At 43.3% G+C, this 24,036-nt stretch overlaps 1 protein-coding gene across 1 annotated transcript in view; it reads left to right on the forward strand.

Moving 5' to 3' along the window:
- Positions 1–17,020: 17,020 nt before the first annotated feature.
- LOC134063584 (uncharacterized) overlaps positions 17,021–24,036 on the forward strand; it is a 29,044-nt gene continuing 22,028 nt past the window's right edge. Inside the window, exons 1-2 of the mRNA XM_062519177.1 lie at positions 17,021–17,079; positions 18,168–21,116. Of these exons, the coding sequence (XP_062375161.1) occupies positions 17,021–17,079; positions 18,168–21,116 (3,008 nt within the window). The remainder of the gene's footprint in view (positions 17,080–18,167; positions 21,117–24,036) is intronic.

Raw genomic sequence — 24,036 nt, forward strand, 5'->3', positions numbered from 1 at the left:
GCTGACCAGTGTCCTGCGTCCCCCGGTGATTCTCAGTTCAGTCAACCAAAGCGCACAAATCACACATTTTCCACAGGGGATACTTCCTGTTAACACAATAAAAGTCACCCCATCTCCTCACTCTTAGTGGAAGACGCCGCAGCAGAATAGCAGCATCCTGTAAAAGTCGTGATGAATATTTACACAGAGCCCCTTGTTGAGTTCCCATTTAAACTGTTGGCTTTAAGACCACAATGCCAGCAAACGGTGAAAGGCCAAGGCTGTTATTTTAGATGTGCGGCCCCTGCCCACAAATAAATTACACCATCCATCCCCTCAGGCAGCATATCGAGATCTTTTCTGTAAAATGAAATGGCTTAGATGGATTTGCCATCCCCAAAACAGGATAAACAGACCACATTTATCCAAGCAAAAATAACAGACAAATTCTTGACTCAACCGCAGGATTGGATGACATGGACATTTTGGTATTTTAGAAATTCAATATCATATGGTTATTCAAACCTATAATGTTTGTTATGTGTGAATTGCCCATATACATTACTGCATGTAGTTTCAAGAAACCCATCTTTCATTGGTGTTCACGTCTGTGTGTTCACCCAGGAGGGGTATAATCTGTCTATTGACCGACGTTAGATTATCAGTGCATAAATGAAGTGTTAAGACATGCGTTTGTGCATCAATAAACACATTAATGCTCCCAATCAATGCTCACAGACAGTCAGGTTTTTTATTGCAGCCGGAGCGTTCGATCGTTAACAAGTTGAGTTGAGACGATCGCTTCACAGCTTCGTCTCAGATTAAAGCCATGAACTCTTCAACTCCCCCTACCTCAGAGTCTGTCTTTCCATCAGGCTGACATTAAAAGCAGATCTGATTTAAGGACAATCGATGCTGGATCAGAGATAGCTTTAGAAATGGGAAATCCGTCAACGGTCTTTAAAAAGAAGAGAAGAAAATGGCAGGCGTGTGTGGGGGCACCCCTGGTTGTGAGGCCATCCATCATAAATTTGTTCGGTGACAACTCCAGGTGATAACCTAAGATCACAACGTGTGAAAGGTGGAAGGTATTTCCACAGTGTGGAGAGGAGATGAAAGATAGCATAAATCAGAGTAGAGAAACCACAGAAACTACAGAAAAAGGTAAACGCAACATTATTGGGATCACTGTCCATGGCAGCTCAGGCAGGTTTCGGGAGCAGAGAAAGTTGAAAGAATAAAAGTGCTATCCTCCAAGTCTACCCAGAAGTGAGCTCAGCGCTAGCTTTGTATGACCAGACCCATAGGCCACGTGAACAAGTCTGGGCATGCTCCACTGGGAATTGTTTCCAGCTAATGCATCCTAATGGGTGTAAATTTCAATATATTTTTGGAACCACTGAACCTGCCTTTAAGCAATCAGCATTGACCAGTAATACATTTCTACTGTATACCCTATTTCACCAGTTCAACATGTTAATATTATGATTTTCCTAATCCCCGCTGGCAATAAGGACATTTTTAGTAAAGTTATTCTTGATCCATCTTCAATTCTTTGATGTTTACTAGTTGAGGTACCACATTTTGAAACAAACACTTCACTATTGTCTTTGCATTTAGACACCCCCTATTGGCCACTGATTGGTTCACCCTAAAAAGTGCCATAAGTGTGGTAAGAAGAACAAGAGTCGGGTGGAACAAGGCTAACTCAAATACTGGTAAAAGGTAAAAGCTAATATTCAGTAGGGGGTTTGCAAACATTTCCCAATCGACAGTTCCCAGACTCTATTCACGTCGTGAAAGAGTCAGACGAGGCCAGTCTAGGTATGAGCTTATGTCCAACATCACTGTTCCAATACCTAGCAATCTTTCTCAATAACTATCAAATGACATGTTGCCACTGTTATCTCCACCACCACCATGTCTCCTCCCCTCATACGGACAGAACCAATTTGGTGAATTCCATAACAAGGCCACGCATTTCCAGGAACAACAGCACGTCTCCTGCCACCGTGTGTCAGAATGACGGAGACAGCGAACAGTGTGACATCTTCACAGGGGGTTGAACACTCTCCCCTGGCAGGTATTTGCTCTCACAGTTTGATATCACTGATGGATGCAGAGTGTGTGTGTGTGTATTAATATGTGTGTGTGTGTGTGTGTGTGTGTGTGTGTGTGTGTGTGTGTGTCTGTGTGTGTGTGTGTGTGTGTGTGTGTGTGTCTGTGTGTGTGTGTCTGTGTGACTGTGTGCGATTGTGTGCGATTGTGTGATTGTGTGTTTTGTGTGTGATTATGTGTGTGGTGTGTGGTGCCTTCCCCTTGCCTGACACTGACACTGTCTCCAGCAGACTCCACGCAGGCTTGACAGAACGAGAGGCAGGGAGATGCTTGCCGCCGCTGCCAGAACCCATTTTAGTTGACGCCATCTCACCAGGCCCTCTAGGCACCGACAGACAGCACTACAAAACAGTGACATGGGTTTAAACCGTTGACCACTGAGTGTCAATAACTCCGGAAAGATGATTTAAATGTGGACTCGAGATTCTCAGTTCTCACATCACCGAACAGGATCGTTCACTGTTTAAAGTTGCGTTAGACGTCTTTAATTGTATGAGTAAACAACATTTGGCCTTCACTTCACAAATATGCTAAACAAATTCACTGTTTGGCTGAGTTAAGCGAAAATAACGAGCAGTAGCACAGCCACAGATGCCAACAGTCTGCCTCTTCCTCTGTTGTCCGTGTGAGGGGAAAGTGTTGCTCATGTAGCCTGAAGGCCTGGAAGCCACAGCCACTTTAAGCAGCGATGCTTAAATGATGTTGGCTATGGTGTCTAATGGTGCTGCTGGCCAAGCTGATTGGCAGTGGGGGGTCTGGGTCCCATGCCCAATCAAGCGTATGGATCAGTATTGAACCAACTCTGCGTGTGTGTGTGTGCAGGGGTGGGGGGCTAGGTGATTAGTGCTGATTGGTGTTGCTAGAACTGATAGTGGTGTACATGTGTGTGTGCGCGTGTGTGTAAGGATGTGTTTCCGCCTCTGAGCTTTGACAAATGCTCCTTGCGAGCGTGCTTCTGTTGGAAGCCGTTTCTGTGCGAGCGCCACACTAATGACTTCCATCCATCCTGCTCGAGCTGCGCCTGTGTTACTACGAACATTGTGTTGCCTCACCATCACACCGGTTGGAGTGTGTGTGTGTGTGTGTGTGTGTGTGTGTGTGTGTGTGTGTGTGTGTGTGTGTGTATGTCTGTGTGTGTGTGTGGGTAGGGGGGTGGTGGGTGGGTAACAGTGAAGAGGTTCAAATATCGAACTGCCCCTAAAACAGAATGACCAACAACACCATTTAATGTATACAGCAATGCTGGCAGCCTCGCAGACAGGCAGAACAAAACACAGGTCACCGCCACTCTCCTTGCGTCCATAAATATTGCCTCTCTGGCATGCTGTAGTGAGTATAGGGTGTGTTTCTCCAATTGATTTTATTGACTGGATGATGGATGCTGCTTGAGGTGAATCTACTCCTTGGTCAGTGTGGTAAAGCGAGATGATCATTGCCACATCTCAGACTAAGATCCCAATATTACCACTACCATTACCACTACTACTACTACAGTTACTGGTACCACTCTTTTGGTGATACTAATACTATTAATAATATCAACAACAAGAAGATGAGAACATAATTATGATCTCATGGATATCATTAGCGAATATATCACAATATATTCCTGAAAATGTGTCCTCAACCTGACCTATGCTTTAATGATGCCTAAGAGGCCATGGAACATTTGAGTCATAAACTAGAAATGTTATTACTGCTGAAATAACCATATTATGGGATTTTCATTATTATTATTATTCATATGGTCTTTACGACATGTCGTCTTTTTCCTTTTACATTCATTTACTTGATTTTATAATGCTCTGCAAGCTCTATAACATCTAATTTCATTTTTTTTTATAACCTTTTGTAAATTCAGTTGTCTGAAGGTCAAATACCAAGGGATTTTATTCTAAATTCAATATCCACCTTTCTATATACAGTAGATAAGATGTATGAGTGTGGTGGATGTAGGACATCCACACTTCAACTTATCTTTATACATTTTCTGGAGATTTTTTTTTTTGACACAGTATAATTTCTGTCTGAATGGACCCTCTCATCTTCCCTGGCAGATAAAACGGTGGTCCCAAGGTGCATATGAGGTTCCTGAGCTAATACTTTAAAAAACGGACCACTACAATTTGTCACTCTAACTACCCACGCTCTTTAATCTGCTGTGCCGATGCAGATTCATTTGACACAATCAGGAACCTTTATCAACACGCAGCGTGATCAGAGGAGGCTAGAATTCATCAGCGGAACTCTGGGGAGAGCGGGGGGGAATGAAGACGGATGAAGACGGATCTCCCCGTCGTTGGGAGCGGTGGGGGAATGTTTGGGAGCCATCGCGTTGTCCATCAAACGGACGGCTGGTGCACGACTGCAAAAGTTGCCCGTGATGTGAGAAACACATATTCACTCTCTCCTTTTTACTTCCTATTGAGTCCCACCTCCTCACTGTCGTTCAGTTTTTTCTGTCTTTTCCTCTACTTTTACACTCTCCTCCTATGCTGTCTTTCTCTGTCTTCTCTCTCGTTTTCTCTCTTCTCTATCCTCTTTCGCTTCTCTGCTCACTCTCCACTGTCTGTCTCTTGTTTCTTTTCTCTTTGCTCTCTCTTTTCTCTCCTTCTCCTTCTTCTCTCTCTTCCCCCTCTCTGTCCCTCAGTAACTTGACACTGGTGTGCTTTGTGACACTGCTGTAATGTCACCGTGAGCGCTCTCTCTTTCTCCCTCTCTCTCTCTCTCCCCCCCTTCTCTCTTTCCCTCTCTCTTTGTCTGAGCCAGGGGTTGATGAGCTGGGAAAGAACAGCATTTATGAAAGGCATTCTCGTTCCCCCACTTTGCAGAACAACTGCCACCCTACCACACCACCCCCACTGAATGATGGGGCTTTTTGTAGTAGTATTGTATTTTTTGCCCTTTTCCAAGAAAGATATGTAGCAGTTCCCAGCATGGGGAAAAATATCACGGTAATCATGCATTTACTGGCTAAATGCATGGCAGAACATAAAATGCTATGAGTCTGAGAGGTTTGCCGAGGTCATTTTACAGCCCAGTCGCTCCATTTATAACCTTCTTTGTCTGCCTATTTGTGATGATGTAAATGGTTGTTCCTTTTAAAATATTCAGTATACGGATTTTAACTTTAGTTATTAGCATATTTGTGTGTGTGTGTGTGTGTGTGTGTGTGTGTGTGTGCGTGCGTGCGTGCGTGCGTGCGTGCGTGTGTGTGATAATGTATGCGTGTATGAGTGTGTGTGTGTAGGATAATGTATGTATGTGTGTGTGAGTGTAAGGAGATGTTTTGGACTTCCAAGTAGCCTAAAGGAAACTATTTATTTTTAATGCCCCATGGAGAGTACAAAAGGGATGCACCAGATCCTGTCTCTTTTTGTGCTAATCTATAAATTAGCCTCCTAAGGATTTATAAATTAATTAAGCCCAATGCTTACTTCAGCTGACTTGGCTCAAAATATCATATGAGAACGTCCACTGCATTCCAGCCAGTCAGCAGAAAGCACCCTCGGACTGGCTTTTGTGCTCAGCTTTGCGAGATGAGCCCACTTGCGTGGGTGAGCAGCATTGGGGACATTTTTGTGCAGCAGGTCCACCCCCCTGACGCCCCCTTATCTCTTCCTTCTCACTTCTCTCTTCTTTTGGTGTCTTTCATTCCTTTAAGGCTCCGAACAGACACTGTTACAGTATGGAGAGAAATACTATCTAAAGACTAAATCCTTTTAAGATATTTTTGTTTAAAAAGGGCTAACAGCCACTGACTGATCCTACCATGTAGCTTTGGGGATTCACATTCTGAGACAAACTCAGGCCCCCATTTTTTGATAGTCTTCTGCAATTTCAGCAAAAAGCCCCCCCCCCCCCACACCCCTCCTTATACACACATACACTTTTCAACTGTGAGCCTCTGTACGCTGCTGTACACTTGCATTAAGGATTAAATAAAACCTAATTTGGGGAATGCTGCAGGGAGCTAATTTTATTCAGGGTCAATAATCCCCATGATAGAAAATTCAGTTATGCTAATCTACAAAAATGCTATATTATCTGAGATCCGGTATTGCCTGCTTGGCAGTGGTTGTCCTCCCCTCCTGCCTACGCACCGTCAGATTTTTAACTCGGCGTTTGGAAATATTGTCAATTCTCCCCCTGCTGCAATTGAGCCGTTATCTTCAGCAGAGGAAAATCGCATTGTGATTGCATCTGTATTGATCTCTGTATATATCTGATCAGACATTAATGGCATGGGCCAAATGAGGGGAAGTCAGCCCTCTGGAGAGATTCCCTCTTGAATTGATGTTTTGAGTTTGGCTCTGCTCCTTGACAGCGCCCTTTCTGACTGTGTCAATGCTTGGATCGAGCTGATGTCTACTTCTTCCCTCCTCAGTCAAACTTGTAAATTGGCTACGAACAAAAGAGTTTTTGCCCCCATCCTTGGCTACTTGAGTGGCTTGAGTGGAATATTTTCAACGTGAGATAAGACACAAGTGCCCTCGGCTAAAATAACACAATGAAGGTATTCTTCATTTCCCATCATTTCCATTTGTTTCCCTGATGTACTGGGACACAGCTAATTAGAAAGGAGGATGAAAACAAACTACAGTGTAACAGCCTGTAAAGCTAAAAGCAAAGATATTGCATGATGCAGGGACATCTGTTGCGCCTTTTATGATGAGCATCAGCAGAAAGATTGGCATTTCTGACAGCTGTGTCACTTCAGCGTATTGGCTCTCAGCTCATTGTAATAGACTTTGTTAGTGTTCCTCAAGTGCAGTGGAGTATGCAGTACCTCCCTTTTACCTGGTCCTTCCTCATCTTGTGTTGCATTGATCATGAGACTGCATTCAGACGATACTTGACCACTTGTGAGAAGTGGGCCATTGATCACGTTTTCTGATGACAGCTCTTAAGGACCAACTCAACACACACCCCTGAGATGCAGGGAATTCCTTTTTAGCTTTGACTCCATCAATTGCGTTCTAAGCACTGCCGCAATTGGTACTGAGGGTAAAATTAAATGTTGTAGCAGCCCTCCAGCACACATCCTAAAGGTTAAAAGTTCCCCCAATTACCATCAAACTGACTTGTAATTTCTGAAAATCAAACATATGCGGCAACTCAGGCATCAGAAAGACAATCTTTGTTGTTTTGTGCCGTGGAGAAATATGTTTTGATTGGCAGCCTTTCATATTCTAATTTGTCACAATTCATTTCACCGCCCTAGGATCCGTCATAATCACTAATCATATCAGGCTGCACCACCCATCTCCTCGCAACCGGAGGTGTGTTGAGGCTCAAGTTAACAAATGTTCCTCACCACACCTAACTCGTTCCCTGCTGAGTTTCCTGTGACAGCTCTCTGGATTTTAATAGTAAACAATGACTGTTATGCCACAGTAGCGGCAGACAGAAATTGCCTGTGTATTGAATTACTGCCAGCAATTTAGCTTGTCATTTTACCACCCCCTCACACTGATTACGATAGGCGGGTGGTGTTCTCCGTTAGCGCTAGCATTCAGACGTGTCATCTGTTTTTGCCAAAGGATTAGATGCTGGCGTGAGTTAAAGTGACGGGTCATTTATTTCAGGAGAGATGACCCATCATGGAGCGTGGAGCAGCGTGTCGTGGCCTTACTGTTAATGTCAAATGCTTGCATATTTGACAGAGAACCCTGTGAACTCATGCACCGCAGTAAGCAACGGTGCAACCATTTTTATTTATTTACTTAGGAAATTGAAATAATGAACCCTGCAAGCTGATATTTGCTGAAAATTACTCAAGTGGATGTTGTTGTGGTGCACACTGTGTTGAACTACATGAGAGGTGGCATCAAAGACTATCCACCAAGGAGGTGTCTAATTCTAATAAGTGAGAGAGCATAGTGCAAAAGTGTGTATAAGTATTAGACAGACAGCACCACCAGCATTATCGGTACAGTGGATTCAGTGGTGCAGTGCTGGAAAAAAAAGAAAGCAACTGTCTGTCAAAACTAGGGCTGTCAACTCAAACTCAAATAAATGTCATGTAACCAGTCATGTAATTGACACATCTCCCTCACCCCACATGCCGTTCCTAACGTTAGCTTTTGTACTTGTGATTTTTAAATTAAACTGACAACGAGATCTGTGCATTGAGGGAGAGATGTGGATTTAAAACATGCTCGTGGCCACTGTATTAGGCCACTGTCATGACTAGCTCAGAACAAAAGAACAACAATGTCTTATTTGTCATCCTACCGCATATCTAAATGGGAATGCACCACACTGTTCTATTAACACTGATGTATTCGTAGGCTTTATCTTTATTCGCATAGAGATATTATCAGAGACATTATCAACTTTATTTGGAAAGGTAGCCTATGTGAATCCATGCAAAAAGAATGAGGTGACTAGAGACTAGAGATGTTATGCTTTAAGTAATTAGGGAATGCCACATCTAAAGGAGTAATCCGGCGAGTTTTCACATACAGTAGAGCTCTTTTTCTCGAGGTGACCGAGTACTATCAGTATGAAAAAAAAAACCCTGAAAACAATCGATTGTACCTAACTTGAGTTGCTACAGCCAGAAGCTAACACAGCCAAGCAGCTACACTCTTGATGAACAAGAACAAGGGAGCTCACAGACATAGCATATAGGCTTTTAAATGATGTTTAGACTATAAAAAAAAACATCAACAAGGAGGACATGAAAACAGTTTATCCCCAAAGAGAGGAAAGACAGAGACGGGCCTTCCAATGACCACAAGGAAAGAAGAAGAGAGATTGAAAGACTGAGCTAGATGACAGGTTCAGATGAATGCTCTACAAATAATAATACATTCATTAATGTGGCCTTTTAAGGTGCACACACTAAGCACATGTACTTTCACCTGTAACAAATCTTACTCCTCACTGAACTAAAACGTTGTCAGCCATTGATAGCAAGCGGAAAGGTAAACAATAGGAAATGATGAAGGTTATGGTAAAAGTACCGACACAAATGTAAACCACTTTCACCTCTGATTTGAACTTACTGCCTGAAAGATGGTTAAAAATCCTCATGAATAAAAATAGCTTCATGAAGTTACAGTGTGCCGGTAACACTTTACTTGACGGGTTCATTCATAGCACATTCATAACAACTGTCATGAACTGCCCATGAAGCACTCATGACTGATCCATGAAACATGACTCAACATTCATACCAACACTTTCATGAATGTGGAATCTAGTGATCCATATACAGGGTATTATCTTCTCCAGCGTTTGTAGATATCTTATGAATATTTTATGAAGTCTACTTCAAATGTCACTTTACTACAGTATACGAGTTGTGAAGTATTCATCAAACTGGGAAGTGAACTAGCCATCTGTGGACCTCTGAATGGTTGGACATTCCTGTTTTATATATCTATATAGTCATTGGTGTAGACAATTACGCATTCTTCAGAGGTTATATCATAAAATAAACAAACAGACAAACAAAAAACTAAATTCTCCTGGACACTGACCTTCCCCGTTGACTAAGATGTGACATGATCAGGCAAGTTTTTGACGTCATTGTCTTCCACATTCATGAAAGGGTTGGTATGAATGTTGAGTCATGTTTCATGAGACAGTCATGAATGCTTCATGTGCAGTTCATGACAGCTGTTATGAATGTGTTATGAACGAACCCGTCAAGTAAAGTGTTACCAAATATCATCTATGGCAAGAGGTTTTTTTTTTTAGACTAACGATGCAATGAATAAGATAATTCTGAACATGAACTTTTATCCTTACAGTACTCCATAGACATCCTAATAGGTCCAGTCCTTTTTCCATTTCTTTAATGAATGCAAGCTTCCTATTTTCCGGTCTTAGACAGGCATTGGGGAGAATTTTGAAAAAGTTTTGTGCTGGCAAACTCTCAGCAGCCTAATCCTTTGCTTTATCTTATATTCATTGATTTACTGTGGCATGCAAGCAGACGAGATTATTACTTATTTATGAGTCCTTTATTCACAGACATTTCTCCAAACACATTCAGACTTACAAGGCTTTATCATGCTTTCGGGTGGTTCTCTCTCATTTCCTTTCAGACTCAAATAAATAAAATGGCTGAATTAGTTTTGTGCACAGTAGATACTGTAGATTTACAGTCCAATATCCCTTTCATATTTTCTGTTCCAGCCATTATACAAAACATGCCAGTGAGACCCAACCCTATCCTGCCTTACCTAGACTGTTCAATCGATCTCCTATACAGAACATTCTTCATCAAAGTATAGTTTTCTTTTGAGGGCAAACATGATGCCTTATGCCAGTGTCTGTTTACATCACTCTGGAAGTTTGCAGGGAGTTTTCCCAGTCGGAATATGGACATGAATGGCAATGAAGGGCACATCCTGGTAATGGTGTTAACCTTTTAGCGCCGGAGGTTGTTGTTAGGTGTCATGTAAACATGTGATATCTTGGATTCCCACCATACCCTGATAATAGCTATATGTGTACTGTACACTCGTATGCCTCTGGGTTTTCATCAAAATAGCAGTTGCCTCACTATACTATTTTACAGCAGTTGCTGTTGCTGTTTTATTGTTGATTTATGTTATATTGCTCGCAATATATATATATATATATATATATATATATATATATATACTGTATATATGTATTCATTCATTGTCCATATATAAAAGTAAATCTCATGCAGCCCTCTTTAAAAATAGGCCACGCATGTTGAACCCAGAAGACAAAGCCCTGAAGTGGGCTGTGGTATGATGTGAATATTAATTAACACATTCTAATTTGATTCTGTAACCTTTCCCTTCCATCACATTGGAGGTCCACAAAGCAAATAAGAATTGAGCTGCCTGTCATGTACAGAATTATGAGTTTGACTAAATGTCACCCCTCATAGCGACTGTAGTTTAAATGCCGATCTTAATTGTGTGTGTGTGTGTGTTTGTGTGTGTGTGTGTGTGTGTGTGTGCGTCCCTGTGTTTCCGTGTGTGTGTGTGTGTGTGTGTGTGTGTGTGTCCATGTGTGTATGTGTGTGTGTGTATGCATGCATGTTTATGTGTGCATGATATGTTTGTGTCTGGGTGTTTATGGTGGTGGTGTGGGGGTAGTTGAGAATTTACGGCTGGACGGATGCTGAGATGAGTGGATACCCAGCCAGGAGCCACCAAAGGGTGGCCATTCCAGTCATGAAGGGAAAAAAAATGTAAGTGGGACGTGCTGTGAAATGTCACCATAGCCATTCCTTCACTGCCTTTTCTGCTTTTTTTCTTTTGTTGAAATGGAGTTCTTTGTCACCACAGAGATGGAAAGAAGACAAAGACTGACAGACCCTTTATTGACCATGTGGCATTTCAACTGTTAGTTGAAAGTCCCAGACATATCTCACTGACTTGTCCATAAACATGCACAGCCAGTCATTTTAAAGCAAGCCAGAGGGAGGGGCGTAGCATGAGAGAGAAAGAGAGCAAGAGAGAGAGAGAGAGAGAGCAAGAAGGAGAGAGGTCTGATATTACTTCCCATCGTTGTCATTCATAGCGTCTGTCTGAATCTTGTTTGAACACGCCCTGTCTTCAGTTGCACTCCCTCTAAATCTGTCACGTAAAGTGATGTACCATCTCTCGACGGTTCACGGCCGCACTTAAAGACTGAAAACAGATACAAATTGCATTAAGTCCCAAAGCGGCTAGTAATTAATGTACAAGCATGTCAAGAGATGACTCCCATGAACTCTATTTACTAATCCTAAATGCATATATTTTCTGTCATCTCAAACATCCCCTTTAGATTATACATTAGCTTACACACGGCATGCTGCAGAGAGTATGAGAGCACTGCTACAGCATCAGTGTTGCAATGTGCAATGTTGTTTCTGCCTACAGTACATCTCAGATGATCATTCTTTTCCCTCAGCTTCTAATAAGAATAAAAGAAACAATAACAGTGCCTTTTTATCTTCTACAGTATGTTGTTAATATTCAGAATTCATGGAATTTGAGGTGAATTATCATGGTTGGTATGGACATGGTTAGATGGTTAGTCACGATTAACATGCGAGCTTTGCAAATGCATGTCCTTTCTATGTCTGTGAAAGGGCTCTGCACCTGGTTTGACTCTTTCATCCTTTGCTTTTCAAAAACTGGCAGTTAAAAATCCTGCACTCTACATGCACCATTTTAGATGTGAGGTCGTACTGGTTTTACTTGATTATCACATGAAAAAACATGGCCAAGAGCAAACTAGCAATTTCAGATGTATTTATCTCACAGAATGGATTTCATGTGATGACAAAATGATGCTATTATGATTGACAGTATTATCCGACTAAGGCTCAGTGGACAAAAATGCTCTCCAGATGTGAACAAAAAAATATGTTCTTCTGTTCATGTCATTACATGGATTTGCTGCCTGGCTGATTTAAAAAAATGTATCTGAATATTTATTTCAAGTCACATGTACAGTATTCATATTTTAGAGGAGACAACCACATGTATAGTCAAAGTAGCCAGACATTGTTCAGTTGTTTCCATCCCGTTCCAGGAAGCTAGTCTGAGTAAGACTGATGAACAGTCCTCAAAAGACTGAATGTGGATGACAGAAAAACCAACAACATATGACTAGCACCAGTAGTGTGCAAGTGATTTCCTGTTTTGTGAGGACAGCAGCATAAGAGTGTAAACACTTCCTTTTAGGCAAGTCCCTCCACTCGGTGGCCATATTGCAACACACTTTGGTCAGTGGAAACTGTATACAAATGTGCTATAAGGATTAATTTTACTTTCTTACTTATTGGGCATCTATTTTGGGCAGAGCTGTTAATGCGCAAGGCTTCATAAGATCACAACACACGATTGGTGCAATGTATTCACACAACTGATCACATGATTGGCATGATGTATTCACAACTTTTGGCCTCTAAAGTGGCGGGATATGTGTACAAACTACATGGAGGATTTCTTTAGTGCTGTCTCTTAATTAGAAAGCCTAGAAAGCCTCTGGTAAACATTTCAGTAAAATATGTTGCATGAAGAAGTGAAGCGTCACTGAGCAGCAAGTTAAACTAATGAATTCATTGTAGAGGGTTCACCTTAGTTAATCATACACTTAATCACTGTTATTAAGTCCTGGTCTTTGGGTGCATTTGTTTCATAACATGCTGTATAATCAGTTGTGTTAGCGTCAATTTCACAAACATCAATTTGTGTCTTCATCGTTGTTTTCTTTTGCTTTGTTTGTTGATGATTTTTGTAATCCCATCATTTCTTCTCCATCTTGCTTGTTATGGGGTTGCACTGTCAAGTGGTACGGTTCAGTTGATGGGGATCCTATAGGTTACTTCGAGAGAGGACATTTAAAGTTAAGCTTTTATCTAATAACAGTGATTTAATCTCAAAATGTGGCGACCTTTAGAAATAAAATATCCCCCCCCCCCCTTGTCACTGAGTAAGCCCAGGCCTAAAATGCAGTACCAACTGGACTGAGTCACCAGCTACCATTCCATTTCAGTGAGAGATAGTGTCAAAAGACGAACAGATATTACATCACCAACTAGACTGGTTGAAAACAGGCTGATACATTCTATGCAAATACTAAGTAATGTGACATGGTAACTCCTAGTAAAAATCAAGACAGCGAGACATTGTTATTAAATGTGCAGTCATGTCAAGCCAACATTCTATAACTTGGTATTGGTAACCATAAGCATTTATTCTGCCTCTTGCTTGTCTGGCAATTGGGAAACGTGGCATGATGCATAACCTTAAAGTCAATAATATTGTGCAGAACTTTATGTTATGTATTAGCTTGACCAAGGTCTGCACTCTCTGAGTGCTTTTCTAGTTTGTAAATGTAATGAACAATGTAAGTTTCTTCAGAATTATTCAATACTTTTTCATATTTTGTCAGTCATTGGGAACAATAGTGTAGGAAACTTTGACACTGGCATGATGGAACAGCATTTTATGGTCCTCCTGCACATCCATTTCATGCAGACCTAATTGAACAAAATTATTTAAAAGGATCCTTGACTTGGACAAAGTCAAGCAATTAGAGCAATTATATATTCATCATTTGAACGAATTCAACTCCAAATGACCAAAGTAATTGTATTTCAAGCCAAAGGGGATTTCATAATTACCTGAGCATGCTGGAAAAAGGCATGACATGAACATGACTCGTGACATGCTTGGCAAATGTAACAAAGCCAGCCAAGTCAGTGACAATAACTCAAAGCAAGGGTAAACACATCCCGGGGCACAAACACATGGCAAGACTGTTTACATGAGATAATTAGAATCATTTTGTATAGGCAAGCTCTCTGACAGTCTTTTGGCAACAACACAAACACACCCAGAGTGGTGTGGAAGTTGATTAAAGGGGAAATGTGACTCACACCAAGGCAGAACACAGACGAATATAATATTTCAAATGTAACCTCACCAAATATGAGTTTTTTTTCCTTGATGTTTGTGTCTCTGCATATTTCATTTCATCTTTTTCCCTCAGTCGACGTGGCCTCGCCATTAGCTGCTGATGCATTTTTTATCCTCCAGTCCTTCATCCTCGTTGCGTGCTGATTGGCCATATTAAAATGAATCATTTTTGTTTGAAGTCATGATCTGGATTGTGATACCCAGACATCCTGTGTTGATGGCCTTTGTATTCACCTTCACCGATTTGACTGAGGCAAAAAATGATGATAAGGGGGTGGGGAATAATAATAAAAAAAGAAAAGAAAAGAACAAAGATAATGACTGAGATCCAGATGCGGGCAGGACCAGGTAATTGACCAAATCAGAGCTGAATTAGTTTTGCTCCATGTGGATGGTTGATGGCTATCCAGATGATATGATGCTGTATTCAATATCTCAGTCAGTTGTTTTTTGTGTTATCATACTAATGTTTATTGCAAAATCATGTGCAGCACTTAATATTGTAAGGCTGTTCACATATATTATCCCTTCCCCTTTAATGTTTATGTTGTGTGATGCTTACACTGATTGGCCATGAGCGTGACATGATCACGTATAGTGAGCGTAGTGAGAAGACCATGTTAGTTTCAGTTTCTAGGTTGATAGGCTCACAGCTCACTGCATGGACAAAACTTGTTCTGTGCCCGAGCTAGAGACCTTAGCCTAGTTTAGTCACGGCCACTGTGATGTGTACTTATGTATTATTGTACTCACCTGCCGACGTTCAGTAAATTCCACAAAAGGAGGATTCTTTGTCGTGTGAAGTCATTTAACCCACGTCAGTCGAGCGGCGCATTGTTCATTCAAGAAGTCACAGCACGACAACTGGTGTCAGAAGCGAGATAAAACTTTCCAAACCGTGAGTAAATCCAACGGATGAAGTAAGCACCCAAGAGATATGTGCAAGCTAATCAGCTGAACGTTGCTAGCAGTAACATTCCAAGACGGAGGAGTGTTTAAATGTTCGTGATTGATGCTAATCGGCTAGCTAGTGAACTAGCAGTGGCAATCGTTCACCTGTCAAAATAAAAGCCCAAGAAAAGCTAAAAGAAGAATTTTTTTTTGCTGGCAATGTTTTGAGTTTCACTATAGGCCCACAAGTTGAAGAGACTTTATGAAAAAGAAACAGCTTTTTGAACTCAAGTTTTGCTTAAGTCTTAGAGGAGCTTATAAGGGATTTTTTTTTTCCAACTGACAATGGCTGTTTAAATAAAAATAAAAAAATTCACCTTCTCGAAGAAAGAAGAAAATACTAATAAAATAAAAAATGACTGACGAATTACAAGGAGCTACAGCGGCCTTAGACGAGTCTGAAAAGGCTCCAAAATGGCTTCAAGCTTTATTGGATAGCCAAAGTCAACAGGCAAAACAACTGCAAATGATGCTTGCCCCTGTCCTTACGCACATCAGTGAAAAAGCAGCAGTACAAACCCTCACGCCACATTTAGCTGCTCCTGCTGGTGGTGGGGAAGAGATAGGACAACGCTCCACAGGGGACAGGCATGCATTTGAGCTTAATGTTATGCCAGCTACATTGGACACATCTGTAAGGCCTAGAGAACAAGTCAGTGGGCCCTTTGCAGCTGAGCTGGATGTTATCAGCCAGCGTGCTCGCCACTCAGGCCCGACTAGGCGGAGCATTAATCCTGAACTGGACATTAGACAGAGAGATAGCAGAGATTCTGAACGTGGAACCCAACGTCTATTCCCCAGCCAAGATGGGCAGAGGCTTCATAATAATCAGCTGTCTGTGCAGGAAGTACGTAGGCCTAAGCTCGCCACATACGACGGTAAAGAAGACTGGGATGCTTTTTTGTTACCGTTTGAACGCCTGGCCAGGAAGTATGGATGGAGTGCTCCTGAGAGAGTGGACAGACTGCTTGAATGTTTAAGAGGAGCAGCTATTCGATATGTCTGTTCATTGCCCGAGCGCACAAGAGAGGACTATGTCCTTTTAGTAGAGCAGCTCACTCAGCGCTTTGGGCAAAAAGACCCCCCTACTACCGTACGACGAAAGCTAGGAGAACTTCGCCAAGGCCAGGAGACGACAGCTGAATTTGCAGAAGAGGTACGACGTCTTATCACTTTTGCATATCCAGGAGTCGATCTTCAGCTACAAGACCAGCTGGCAACTGATGCCTTCCTGAAGGGTTTGAGAAATCAAAAGGTGGCCTATGAAGTTATGAACCGTGACCCATGTTCCCTTGCAGATGCCTAGAAGTGTGTAGAGGCTCATGAACATAATTTCAAGGGCACTGTGGGGCGTGAAACTGAAATAAAGAGCAGAGCGAGACGCATATCTTGGGCTGATGAGGGAGACATCTGCGATGACTTTACTGCTACTTCTCGTAGGGTGCAGGCTCCTCAGTATGTCACTGCTGATCAGTTTTCTGTACTGACTGACCAAATCAAGGCCCTTGTTAGTACAGTGGGGAACTTGAAATTGCAGATGGATCATCTCAAGTCTAATCATGCAGAAAACCAGCCAACAAGAGCACGACCCCAAGAGAGGAGGCAAAGTCCCCAACAAGTGCACCCAGGTCAAACACGCTCCCTGTCGTCAAGCCCAAACCGTGGTGCACCTGGTACATGTTTCAGTTGTGGAGAACAAGGGCATTTCAGGAGAGACTGCAGGAGGTCATCAAGTCCAACAGCAACCCGAAACCTTGGTGAAAAGAACACAGGCCATCAGACACTACCCGAAGGCACCATAAATTCAAGTCACCAGCCACAGGAGTTACAAATTAGTTGCACCAAAAACCAAGGTGAGAGTCTACAGATTCCTGTAACTGCAAATGGTGTTCCAACTCAAGCTGTGGTAGACACTGGAGCCCAAACAACAGTGATCTCTGAGGAGCTGTATCAGAGTTTTTCGGGATGTGAGCCGACAAACCTGCACAAGACTTACCTCCTGAATGCAGGTGTTGGAGATGGCATGAAGGCAAAGCGTGGGCTGACCGTCACTTTCAAAATAGCATCTAAGACCATTGACTGGGATGTGCATATAGCCCCCATCCGTGACTCTGTTCTCTTAGGATTAGATTTGATGAAGGCCCATGATGTCGTCATCCACACCCGTGGCAAAGTTTTCATTGGAAATGAACTTGTACCATCCAAAATAGTGAGAGGGGATGGATCTGACTATTGTGTTGCCAATGTGACCCTGAGAGAGACTACCACTATACCACCCACATCGGAATGTGTCGTGTGGGGGGAGGTAGAAAATCCAAGACCAGGTGTCCCAGCTGTGCTCGAGCCATTGAACATCACTGAAGCTGTAGCTTCTGGAAGTGTTGCTACCACCATGGAGAAGCAGGTGCCAGTCAGACTATGCAACTTTTCCACCAGTAAAGCAGCATTGTCGAAAGGAGCATGCCTTGGTCTTTTAGTTGAAGCTTATCCTGACGAACCAATAAGTTCACGCCAGCAAGGTGCAGCACCCGAATTAGAGAGCGAGTCAGTGAGTGCGCGACAATTGGTGGTTGGAAGAGTAGCAACTCTTTCTGATCTACCTCAGCATCTCCATGACCTGGTTGCTGCCACAAGCGAAACACTCACTGAGGAACAGCAAAAGCGTTTTCTTCAGCTATTAATAACTTACCAGTCCCTTTTTGCCAGAACTGATTCTGATCTGGGTTACCTCTCTGCTGTAACACACACGATTAACACTGGGTCAGCTAGACCTGTGCGTCAGCCAGTGAGAAGAACACCTCTTGGATTCCAAGGTGAGGAAGAAGCCCATCTTCAAGACATGCTGAGAGCAGGTGTCATCACGCCATCATCATCAGAGTGGGCCTCTCCAGTGGTTTTAGTACGCAAGAAGGATGGAGGAGTACGATGGTGTGTAGATTACCGCAACCTAAATAGCCTAACAGTCAAAGATGCGTATCCTTTACCCAAAATAGAGGAATGTCTTGATGTTCTCGGGGGAGCTACTATGTTCTCGACACTCGACTTGCAATCTGGATATTGGCAGATAGCAGTGGATGACAAAGACCGTGAGAAGACGGCGTTCATCACCAGATGGGGCCTCTACGAGTACACCCGTATGCCTTTTGGCCTGTGCAACGCCCCCAGCACTTTTCAAAGGGCTATGGAACTTGTCCTCAGGGGACTCCAATGGGAGACGTTGCTCATTTATCTGGACGATGTTATTGTCCTAGGTAGAGACGCAGATGAGAGCCTGGATCGTCTCTCACAAGTCTTCGATTGCCTCCACAACTATGGTCTGAAGTTGAAGCCATCAAAATGTCACCTGCTCCAAGAGGAGGTTCTCTTTCTAGGCCACATTGTGAGTGGAGAAGGTATTCAGCCAAACCCAGCTTTGGTCAGGGACGTACAGCTCTGGGGACCTCCCAGCAACGTTAAAGAGCTTCAAGCTTTTCTCGGACTATGTAACTATTACCGCAAGTTCGTACCAGCTTTTGCAGAGCTTGCAAGTCCTCTCCACAATCTTCTAAAGAAGGGGGTCACGTTTCAGTGGACAGAAGAACATCAGGAGGCCTTTGCACAGCTAAAAGAAAAGCTAACAACTACACCAGTGTTGGGATACCCGATTGCAGAGGGCAAATACATTCTCGACACTGATGCATCAAATCATAGTATTGGCGCAGTCTTGTCACAAGTCCAGTGGGGGGAGGAGCGAGTACTGACATATGCCAGCAGTCATCTTACACCAGCTCAACAGAGGTATTGTGTCACAAGGCGTGAGTTACTTGCCATTGTGCGCTTCACCCGCCAGTTCCGCCACTACCTACTTGGACGGAAGTTTTTGCTGCGAACAGATCATGGCAGTCTCACCTGGCTCTTCAGGTTCAAATATCCCGAAGGCCAGCTGGCTCGGTGGTTGGAGGAGTTGAGCCAGTATGACTTCCACATAGAACATCGAGCAGGCCACAAGCACTCAAATGCTGACGCCCTGTCAAGACGAAGCATGGAATATGCAGACAAGTGTGACTGCTATCAAGCAGGGAAATACCTGTCTGACCTCCCATGTCAAGGTTGCAAGTACTGCCAAAGGCTTCACGAACAGTGGACACGTTTTGAGGAAGATGTTGATGACATTTTGCCATTGGCGTTGAGGTCCATTGAACCAGCCAGTGAACCCAGTGGTGCACAGTCGATGGAATCAGGCCAACTATCAACAACCCAGTTGGAGACTCCAGTCATTAATTGGATAGAGTCCACCAGCTCTGATGAGCTTGCCCAACTCCAGAAAGTTGATTCTGTCCTCTCCATCCTCCACCTGTGGAAAGAATCTGGGACACTTCCAACTAAGGATCAGGTGATGCTTGAGAGCCCTGCAGTGAGGAAATTCTGGCTCTGTTGGCCTCAGGTGGTGTTGAGACAAGGAGTTCTATACTATTCCTGGGAGAGAGTCGGGGGGCAACATCCAACATTGCTGTTGCTAGTGCCAGTTTCCATGCAACAAGAAATCCTGCAGGCTAGCCACAACCCTCCCAACTCAGGTCACCTTGGGGAGGCAAAAACTTTAGAGCGCCTGCGCCAAAGCTACCATTGGTATGGAATGGGCACAGACGTCCATTTGTTTGTGAAGAAATGTCAGCACTGCAATGCATCTAAAGCTGCAGGACCAACAAAAAGGGCCAAGCTGCAAAGCTATCAAGCTGGTGCTCCTTTGGACCGTCTCCACCTGGACATCCTTGGACCGTTCCCGGTATCCAGCTCAGGCAACAAGTACATTCTGGTCATAATTGACCAGTTTACTAGATGGGTGGAAGCTTTTGCTGTTTCTGACCAAGGAGCGGAAATAACAGCCAAGAAGCTTGTGTATGACTTCATTGCTCGATTTGGTGCCCCCCTTGAGTTGCATACAGACCAGGGCCGCAATTTTGAAAGTTTACTCTTTCAGAATGTATGCAAGCTTCTGCAGATCACAAAAACTAGGACTACTCCATATCACCCCGCCTCTAATGGACAGGTGGAACGGTTCAATAGGACCTTGCTCCAAATGATCCGGTGCTATGTGGATCAAAATCAGAAGAACTGGGACGAGCACTTGCCATTACTTACCTCAGCCTATCGCAGTTCCCGGCATGCAGTCACAGGGTTTACACCTAACCAGCTCATGTTTGGCAGGGAAATTCACCAACCACATGACGTTCAATCTGGGGCTGCAGAACTCAAGTCAGATAGAATGGGTGTGGTGGAGTTCCTTTGCAATCTAAGAGAAGGACTTGAGGAGGCTCAAAGCATAGCAAGAAAACATCTCCACACCGCACAAGAGCGCCAGAAGAAGATATATGATGTGCGAGCACAAGAGCATTCATACAGTGTTGGAGATCTGGTGTATGTGAAGGATGACACTAAGAAGAAGGGACTAAGCCCCAAGCTTAAGTCACCATGGAACGGCCCTTTCATTGTTTCTGCCCGTCGTGGTCATGTCATCTATGAAGTCCAAGGCTTTAAGCGCAGCAAGATACTTCACCATGACCGGCTAAAACCATATGACAGCGATGTGGTTCCTGCTTGGATTGGACGGCGGAGAAACCAAGTGCTACAGCAGCATCAGGACCTGGCAACACCACTGCCTGAAGAGGATCTCCCGTTGGTACCACAGCTGCCACTAGCAAGCAGTAGTGATGAGCCAGCTGAGGGAAGTACTGCTGAGGAGCCGCATGAGGAGGACAAAGCATCACATCTTAAAGCTTCAAGGCGTCGGGAGGATAGAGGACCAGGAGCCCAATCTTCACAAGAGAAGATTATGAAGACTTCGAGAGGGCGTACTGTCCATAAGCCAGAACGATTCAAGAACTAGTAGTTCAGAAGAGAGACTGTTTAGTTAATTTTCAGATTTCTCTAGTTCATTGAAGTCCAAGTTAAATGTTTAAGAGAATATGTGAGCTTAATTGTGATAGAGCAAAGAAATGTGTTCTACTGCATTTGATTGTATTAGATGTGTTTTGGAGTCACTTGTACTGAAGGGACTCAGTACTCCTGGAGGGGAGTAGTGTAAGGCTGTTCACATATATTATCCCTTCCCCTTTAATGTTTATGTTGTGTGATGCTTACGCTGATTGGCCATGAGCGTGACATGATCACGTTTAGTGAGCGTAGTGAGAAGACCATGTTAGTTTCAGTTTCTAGGTTGATAGGCTCACAGCTCACTGCATGGACAAAACTTGTTCTGTGCCCGAGCTAGAGACCTTAGCCTAGTTTAGTCACGGCCACTGTGATGTGTACTTATGTATTATTGTACTCACCTGCCGACGTTCAGTAAATTCCACAAAAGGAGGATTCTTTGTCGTGTGAAGTCATTTAACCCACGTCAGTCGAGCGGCGCATTGTTCATTCAAGAAGTCACAGCACGACAATATACTTGTAGATCATATTGTAGTCACATTGTAACCCCCCTACCCCCCACCCCGACACACACACACACACACACACACACACACACACACATACACACATACACACAAAGAGTCTGCTTTGCTTTGAAATGTGTGAAACTCTGCATAACAAACCCTGAACTCAATTGTGTATTCACTGTGGAGAGAAGTGGTATGACTGAAGTTATTATAAGGTAAATTAGGCCTGCCACCACCATCCATCTCCTGGCTCCATATTGGCTCTCCAGTGTCTCCATAATAAGCAGCAGGCGAGGAAACTGTAGCCAGCAGGATGCCCTCAGGCCAACAGGAAGGCTTCTCCCCAGGGCTTTGAGATGAGCATCCACACCGTTGCTGACGTTGATGCCTCTTCTCCACGGACACTCTTCCCGACTCATTGACGCTAGCCCTGTTCCCATCATTATGATAATAATGGTGCTGGCTAAGACGATAAGAGCTTGCCTTCGATCCCGCATCTGCATGGGTTGACAGACCTGATGAATATAAGCTACATGTGATGAACGACCCAGGGAAGAAGTTTTGTCAGGATGTGTGTATGGACACTACCCTACATGGCTGGCTGGGGATGGCTTGTTCTAAAGCGGAAGCGATGGTAAAGTTTTTTCAAGCTTATATTTCAGATTTAACATAGTTTAATCAACTACATCTTAAATTGCATAATTTGATTTACCTGAATTTTTTATCCAAAGCAATATACAAATGAGGACTGACGTATGTAGCATTTACTGTAGGCGACATGTCCTGATGCTACAGTTGGCTTTTATGTCATGATAAACTGCCTGTTGAACTTCAACTGAGAGTAGAAGGACACACCCATATCAATACATTTTCAATTGATCTTCTTTAGCCTCAGCTCGGCAATCCTGGGTGATGGGCTTTTGTGTTTACCATGGTTGGTTCTCCACGGTGACCCAGAACACCGCATTCTGTTGAGCAGCACATTTGTATGTGCAGCAGGAATGTGGCAGGTATAGGCTATTGCAAAATATAAAACTAATTTCCACTGAACTTGGCAGCCCAACCTATTTCTCAGGTCACAGCCACCAGCTGCTATTCCAGATCGACAGAATTAAGTACTGTACCAAAAAAAGTACTAATATCGGTTTAAAAGTGAGACTTACCCAACCATGCTTTTATCAAGAAGGGTAGAAACACACTTGATTAAAATGGTATTTTTTCACCAAGTCTCTGAAAATGTTGTGATTTATTTACTGCCGTTACACTCACCCCTCCCAGACTTCCCTCCCATCCAGGTCATGGACCTAATGCAACCGTCGTGGTGCTGTTGACACAGACAACGTGGTCCAGCCCTATACCTGCCCAGGCTCGAACTTGCAGTACCTTGGATTTGAATGAATCATGCTAGCAGGATGCTAAAAACCCATTGGTGTTTGTGTCTGTGTCACAGTCACACCAGATTCCTAGCCATACTCATGGTTTACTGTAAGTGACAACCAAAAGAAGTAAGAGGAAAGTATCAAGAGAAGTACTAGTAGGTAGAAGGAAGAGCGTGTTAAGTGCAATATAGGCATGTCCAGTTTAAAGTTTCAGTCAATTCAGTGTATGTGATGATGTAGGCTACCTATGCAGAATTGCAAACTAATTTGAAAAGAAAAAGATATTTAGGTGATCCGTGTAGTGAAGAAATGAACTTCACTTTTTTGACTGACTCTATATCAAATCATTTCCTGACTCAAGACAAGTCAACTATTTTCTGCTCCCGTGTCCCTGCCATAGCTCTTCCCTACATAACCGGAGAGCCGCGAGAGCTCCGGCTTTCACACTTCAGGAAAAAAAAAAAGTGTCACGCTCAACACATCACATGCGATAAAACTCTCACCCGCTCCAATCAGCCCTCATCTGGGAACCCTCCACAATCCGACAGCCGACAGCAGCCAACGGTGCCGCTGAAACCACTCAGCAGTCTCTCCCGCCATCGTGTCCCGAAAAAAAAAAAAAAAAAACAGTCCATTCCTCCCCGAAAGTGATGAGACCGACAAAAATGCTCCTGAGGTGTGTCATAAATACTGCCGGGATGGTCTTTGGCCGTGCATCTAAACGAGTGACGCCACAGAAAAGCAAGTGATGTGGAAAATTACTTGGAGGCAAATCTG

Source organism: Sardina pilchardus, chromosome 18 (assembly GCF_963854185.1).
Source record: "Sardina pilchardus chromosome 18, fSarPil1.1, whole genome shotgun sequence".
Lineage (NCBI taxonomy): Eukaryota > Metazoa > Chordata > Actinopteri > Clupeiformes > Clupeidae > Sardina > Sardina pilchardus.